The sequence below is a fragment of the Salminus brasiliensis genome, chromosome 13 (assembly GCF_030463535.1).
Source record: "Salminus brasiliensis chromosome 13, fSalBra1.hap2, whole genome shotgun sequence".
Lineage (NCBI taxonomy): Eukaryota > Metazoa > Chordata > Actinopteri > Characiformes > Bryconidae > Salminus > Salminus brasiliensis.
In genome coordinates this window covers 33,270,850-33,277,871 of record NC_132890.1, presented here as the reverse complement: position 1 = coordinate 33,277,871, position 7,022 = coordinate 33,270,850, and the positions used below count along the sequence as shown (strand labels likewise).

Here is a 7,022-nt window from a genome sequence, read left to right as displayed (position 1 = left end):
TAAGCTAAACACTTAACAGCTACTTCTGAGGTGGCGGAGAGCCAGCGGTAGTTAGCAAGGCCGTTAGGCCCTGAGGCGACACTGCGCCGGACGTTGGCTGAGGACAGCTGTTAGAAAAGCACAGATAGCAAAGAGGGCATCGTCAGTATTGATGAGGATGCAGATGCAGAAAATGTGTAATCGGATATTGATCCTGTATCAGATCTCTGGTGGTGTGCTGTGGGGTGCGAGCTCCAGTGTCTGATTCGCATTAGCCAACAGACAACACATTTAGATGACCTTAAAGATGATAATTGACCGTAAAATCAAATGAACATGATATACAATGATACAGCTCTGATATCCGGACTGTGCTTATTTAGAGGAGAAGTTCCAGTTATGGCCTAAACGTTTGAATAACAGCCCGTCTGTCCATATTACTGTTAATTTAGCTTTTCGAAAGACTGTTTACTGTTTAAGCAAATACATAAAAAAAGATTCGGGTGTGCATTAATAGAGGTGAGATTTGTGACTGTTTTAAGCAACATTAGCATTTCCTGTTGTAAACTGCGTGTGGAGGCCCACATTAGTTACCAAACTTGGCTGATGGCGGGTTGACTCGCTATATCTGGAGCAAAACGTGTTAAAATCATGTTATTTTTTTACCTATTTATATTCCTATTCAGTGAAGTGCTTCCGCTAATAACAGCTTATTTTAAAGCTTGGTAGTTTTTCCAAGAAGAATATGGACTAGCGTTTGCTGGTAGCTGGTTTTGGATGGGTTAAGCTGGTCCTAAGATGGTTAAGCTGGTTAAAAAGCTGGTTATCCAGTGAAAAGAAAACCTTTAACCAGCTCTTGACCAGCATAGTGTGTGTTGGATTTAATTTTGGTCGTGCTGGTCATGGTGGGCAAACAGCCTGGTCAAGCTTGGTCAGGTTGACCATGCTTGTAGACCAGCTAGACCATTAAACTCTAGCCTATTTTGGTCAAAAGTTAAGCAAAAGTCAACCACCCTAACCAGCTTTAATTTATTTTTTAATGATTTTTCATTTATGTAAGAAAACTATCGGATATCTAATTCATCAGACATCAGCATCTGTCCAGAATTCCCATATCGGTGCAGACCTACACTGTCTCATGAAAATGTGTGTACCACCACACCCCTAAAAGGCATCATTATCATTATCATAGTCATATTTCCATGACGAATCATCAGGGTTATCCTAGGGGAGCTGTGTCAACTGCAGGAATAATAAAATAATATTAATAATAAAAATAATAATAATATTAAATAATATGATAATATAAAAAGATCCACCGCTAGACTTGAAAAGAGGAGGGGGAAAAAAGAAAAAACACACTCCACCTAAACAAAAACAGCCTTGTTGCTTAGGCCAAGTTCTCATCCAGAGCCACTTGGGCATTACGAAGACCTCCTGCCAAGTCTGTGTGGTGCACCAGTTAACCCTTTCAACTTAAAGAAAGAGCCTGTATGCAGCCCAACTATCAATTGAGGTATTGAAATCCAATGCATATCGGATACAGGGGCGTCTGAACAGCAAGATCACAGAAACTCCTTAATATCTGCTGTGATGTTTAGGAGCATGAACTGTTGAGACGAATGTCAGATATAGGTCACAGTAAAATATAGTGAACAGACACAAAAAAAAAAACCCCAACAGATTTGGTGAGAAATTGGATTCGGGCCACTTTACCTGCTGTGCAGAACAGTGTCCTGATCAAACACACTAGCTAGAAGCTAATATGTTAACCCCAAGCTAACACACTAGCCACATCACATCACAAGATCACATGCTAGTGCAACACAATGATACAATATGATGCACCAAATTATTTCTAGGAAAATATTAAATTACTTGCCAATAAACAGAACAAATATATATTAAGTGAAATATTGAAATTATGGTTGATTATTTTGAATGTTATTATTAGGATGTGTGAAACTCTCCATTTCTAGACTCTACTGGCTGCTCAGCGTTTCGCTTAAATGGCGGTTGACAGCTATAATGCCTGGATTTAAATTCTGACAAACTTTGGCCACAAATGATACAATACAGTTAATTAATTATTTTAATTATTAATCAAATTTTCAGTTTTTGATTTGCAAAAGTTACAGGCTTACTAGAATTTTGGATTCCACCTTAATGGAGCAGCCTTTCTGGTGCCTCCATTGAATTGCCACCTTATTTAAGGTGGAATGGGAAAATATAAATATGAATGTGAACAACGCAAATGAGAAGCCAAGTCCAGCTTCGTTAAACGAGTAGTAGGAGCTTTTACAGCTCAGTCTTATACACTGGGTGAAGTGCACCGTCATAGCTGGGTCATGCAGGGGTATACTCTTCTTTTGTGCTTGGGTAATAATGACATTGCACACTGTTGAGTACAGTCTGTGGTTGATAGTAATGACAGAATGAGCAGTTCATCACTGTACTCCAGTAGACCTAGTTTTCTTAGGTAAAAAAAACAGGGATATAGAATTTACTCGTAACTCCAAAAAAGGCAACTTTACAGGGGAAGGAAAATGTAATGTGAAATGTAAAAAGATTTAATACCAAGTAAATTCGGAGCATTTCTATTGGTCCATTCAAACTGAAAATTAGACACAAGGTAACTCACATTATGCCAAAAACAGCTAAAATACAGCCGTCCGCAACTATTTAAGTGATCGATTTAGGATATTGGTATCGGCCACAATAAGGTGCTAGTTGTCAGTCATCAGAAATTCCAATCAGCCACATCCTGAATATCTACTGAATCATTTAGCATCAGCACTGAATAATAAACCGGACAACTAATAACTGAACAAGCTCAGAGTTCAAAGGGTCAATGGCTGTGTGTGTGTGAGAGAGACTGAGAAAGGCATGTGTATTGTCCCACACTGAGATGGAATTTGCATAAGCTTGCGCAGTGGGTGTATGAATGTGTGTGTATGAATGTGTGTGTGTGTGTGTGTGTGTGCGTGCGTACTTGCTTGCGTGTGAGTGTGCGGGCACATGTGCGTGTGTAAGACTCATTTATCCAAGCGCTTGTGTGTGTGTGTGTGTGTGTGAGAGAGAGATATGGTCTATGTGAGGCTCTCTCTGTCTATGCAAGAAGAGCGTGCAACTGTCCCTGCATCAGTCACAGTAACTCTGTGTGACCGTGCATGTGCGTGTGTGTGTGTGTGTGTGTGTGTGTGTGTGTATGAGAGAGAGTGACCGCACAAGGCAGAAACAGGTCAGGCAAGTTCACAGCTTAGAGCCGTCACCACACTTCCCCGTCTCAGAGAGGCCGGCGGAAGGCTTAAGAGAAGGAGTATGTGGTGTGTGTGTGTGTGTGTGTGGGGGGGGGGGGGGGGGGGGGTGAACAGGGGGCGAACACACCTCTCAAACTCAGACCTAAACTTCCCGTCTGTTACACACACACACACACACACACTCGCACATACACCTGTTTTTTTTCTTTACTGTGACCCTGTGGTTGCCCCCATCATACCCTCACACACAATCCCTGCCTTCAAGCGCTAATGCTCTTAAGTCTCACTCTCCACACTACCCTCCGCTTCCCAGTCTAGCCGGGAGCACTCCTACTATGAGCCAAGAGATCCGGTGATCCCTGGCGTGTGCTTCCGGATTCAACGTGGGAACAGAACGCAAACCGACCGACCAACCAAGCAACCTGGAAAAGAAAAGAAGAGCACTTACAGGAATTTGAGCCGGACCTGCTCATTGTCCGGATTGCAATACAGTCTTTCCAGCTGCTCCTGCGCGTCGTCCGCTATGCTCTGCCACGCCTGTGATTCCGAGCGCCGGATCTGCCAGTGGTACGGCAGCACGGTGTGGTGCCGCTCGCAGTCGCTGCCGTAAAGGCACGCTCTGCAGGAAGTCCGCGCAGACGTCTACGCCGTCGCGCTGGTGCGTGTGGTACTGCAGCTGGGTCAGCAGTTCGAACACAAGGTCCAGCGAGGCCTCCTCGCTCTTGTCCCGAAACATCTCGCCCTCCTGAGCCGGGGCAGCGCCCCCCAGCGGTTCCCCAGGGGCAAAGATAGAGTCAGCTAGTGTCTCCGAGGGCACGGGGGCAGCGGCGGGCGCAGGCGCGGCGTCCGGCGTCCCGTCCGAAGCCACATCCGCCACCACGTCGCCCGCCTGCGCCTCCGTCCCCGCGCTGTCCTTCGTCCGCACCTCGCTTATGGTGGTCCGTTTCTCCAAGGTGGCCGCGGCGGCACAAGGGGGCACGAACACCCCGTCCCCGGCCACCAGCAGAGTGCTCAGGAGCGGCTCCGGCAGCGCCCGGAGACACTTGGCGTCCAGTTTCCTCTGCACGTGCTTCTTCTTGAAGCAGGGCTTGACCAGCGGGATCTTATCCACAAGCCCCAGGCGCTCCTCCATGGCCAGGCCGAGCGTCACCTCCTCCAGGACCTTCTCCCCGTCGCTGCTCACCTGCTCCTGCATCACATGCGAACTCTTCTCCATGGTGGACCCTGGTAGAGGAACAGAGGATCAGAGAGAGGGGCTAGTGACTGGTCTGGTTTGCTTAGTACACCAGTACAAAGTACAACAGCCTGGGGGGCTTCAAGGTCCATATCGCCCACCCCTACGTTACACCCTATGCTAGAACCACTGGTCTATTGGACATCTACTCAAGCACTCAACCGCAAGAGGACCTACTTCTTCTTTTCCACTTCAGTCCACTTTACTTCCCAATTCCTTTTTTAGGTTCAGCTTCATCATCATCTTCTAGCACCGACCTCAGCTGAATCTCATACCCCTCAATCTCCAAACCAGCAGATCCAGCAGATCCAGCAGATCCCAACCGCTTGACTCAACTGAACCCACCCTACCTCCTACCTTGAGACTGTAGGTAGCACTGGTTTTGAGGCCAGTCCAACCGTCGCCTGAGAAGAGGTCTGGGACCACCCTTTGCTGTGCTTCTGGTGCTCCTTCGTCTTCTTCGGCTGGCTTCCCTTGAAGATCAACCTATCTGAGTGATTTCAGGAGCTTCCAGGCTCAACCAATAAGACGTCCTGCCAGCATGTCCTTATCTATCTGTACCTCCCGTGGTTGGTAGGTGGACCAGCTTGGAAAAGCCTCTGTTCTGCTGGACCTGCTGAGGAGCTCCACAGTCTGCTGGCTAGCCTCCTACTCTCCTCATTACCGCATTGCAACAACCCAGCCGAGCTGCTCTCCCCACCTCAGACCTTGCACCCTGTAAAGTCACCGGGCTGTCATATGGTGTCAGCACAGTCTGATCATAAGTCATCAGCAGGTCAGGTGAGTGAGTCAGAGCCTCGCGCGCTCCTGTGTGCTCTGGGTGTATCTGCACAGGCGAAACCTTTCCTTTCCTTTCTCGAGAACACACACACACACACACACACACACAGAGAGAGAGAGAGGGTGGCACCAGTGAAACAGAAAGCTCATCCCTCCCCCCTCAACCCCGGCAGCAACAACCGAGCAGCATAAACAAGCCTCCGCGCTCGCGCCCCGCGCCCTCTCTCTCTCTCACGCTCGCTCTCATTTTTAACACCGGACGGACACACCGGGCCGGTCCCGTAGCTCGGTCCCGGTGCTCGTACAGCAGGGTGGGCTGCTGCTTGCTGCTTGCTTGCTGCTGCTGCTGCTGCTGCTGCTGCCTACGTGCCGGTGGCCGAGCTGAGCTCGAGCAGCTCCGCACGTAGCAACTCGCACGGACGCACGCGCGCGCGCACACAACACAGAACGAAGCGGTCCGTCAGAAACGAGCCATAAACCAAACCGATATAAACATGTTTATAAATATGAATCGAGTCGTTTAACGCGAACAGCGTCCCGAAAGAAACCGAGGTCGAAATTATATTAAAAAAATAAAAAAAAATAAAAATAAATATATTTTTAATCCGACAGTTCGACAGAAAGCCGCGCGCGCGGATCGGTTTACCTGTCCGCGCGGTCCCCGTTTTCTCCTCCTCGTGCTCCGCCGTCCCGTCGCGCAGAGCCGCGAGAGAGACAAAGCGCTCATCCACCGAGAGAACCGGCTCTGCAGCACACTGACCTGAGCACCCAGCGAGAGTGTGAGCGCGTGCGTGTGTGTGTGTGTGTGTGTGTGTGTGTGTGTGTGAGAGAGAGAGAGAGAGAGAGAGAGAGAGGCTCCAGCGCTATCGCTCACTGTCGAGCTCTCTCTCCCATTGTCTGTGCAGGTCTCTCGCTCTTTCTCTCGCAGCTCTCTATCGGTGTCTCTCTGCCTCGCTAGCTCTCTGGGGGGGCGGGGCCTGGACGTCACACACACGCACACACACACACACACACACACACACACACACACACACACAAAAAAAGAAAACAGGAAGTGCGTGCGAGTTCATTCGGCTCGTTTATTATTTTTAATAACAGTGATTATTAAAAAAGACAGCATCTTATGGATAATAAATCAAATAAAAAGAAGGGAGGAATATTTATAAAAATATTAATAAAATATAAAGTAAAGAAATCGTTAAATAATAAAATATAAAATAAGGGAGAGACGTCAATAGTAAATGCAGTCGTATCGGTTTCTGATATTATTATAATTATTATTATTATTATTATTATTATTATTATCGGTACCAGATCGATGATGTTTATTTGTTTATTGATATATATGGATATCAGCATAATTTATTGATGGTATTCATTTATTACCATGTTATTACAATAATGACTAAAAATCAAATATTATTGTAAACATCTATATAACAATAGTTTTAATAATGTTATATTAATACTACTACTACTACTATTAATAATAATAATAATAATAATAATAATAATAATAATAATAAGACACCATTAATAACCATTAATAACCAGTTGTAGCTACTTGTCTATGAGAACAATGACAGTCCGGTCCAGATCTGACTCTTTTATTGAAGGAGTTTTTATATAATTACCGGTTTAAACTTCATTGAAAGCTTTTCTAAGGTTAGAGTTTGTCGAGCTCACAAATGAGAAGGAAGGCATGAAGTAAACCCTCTCCAGCAGGACAGAGCCGGTGCTGCAGAACCGCACGGAATCAGGCGACCCCT

The 7,022-nt window shown here is 46.4% G+C and overlaps 1 protein-coding gene across 1 annotated transcript in view; it reads right to left on the bottom strand.

Moving 5' to 3' along the window:
• Positions 1 to 6,061, bottom strand: part of tiparp (TCDD-inducible poly(ADP-ribose) polymerase) — a 34,833-nt gene extending 28,772 nt beyond the window's left edge. Inside the window, 3 exon segments of the mRNA XM_072695019.1 lie at positions 3,688 to 3,855; positions 3,857 to 4,463; positions 5,900 to 6,061. Of these exon segments, the coding sequence (XP_072551120.1) occupies positions 3,688 to 3,855; positions 3,857 to 4,455 (767 nt within the window). The 5' untranslated portion in view covers positions 4,456 to 4,463; positions 5,900 to 6,061.
• Between the last annotated feature and the right edge of the window lie 961 nt (positions 6,062 to 7,022).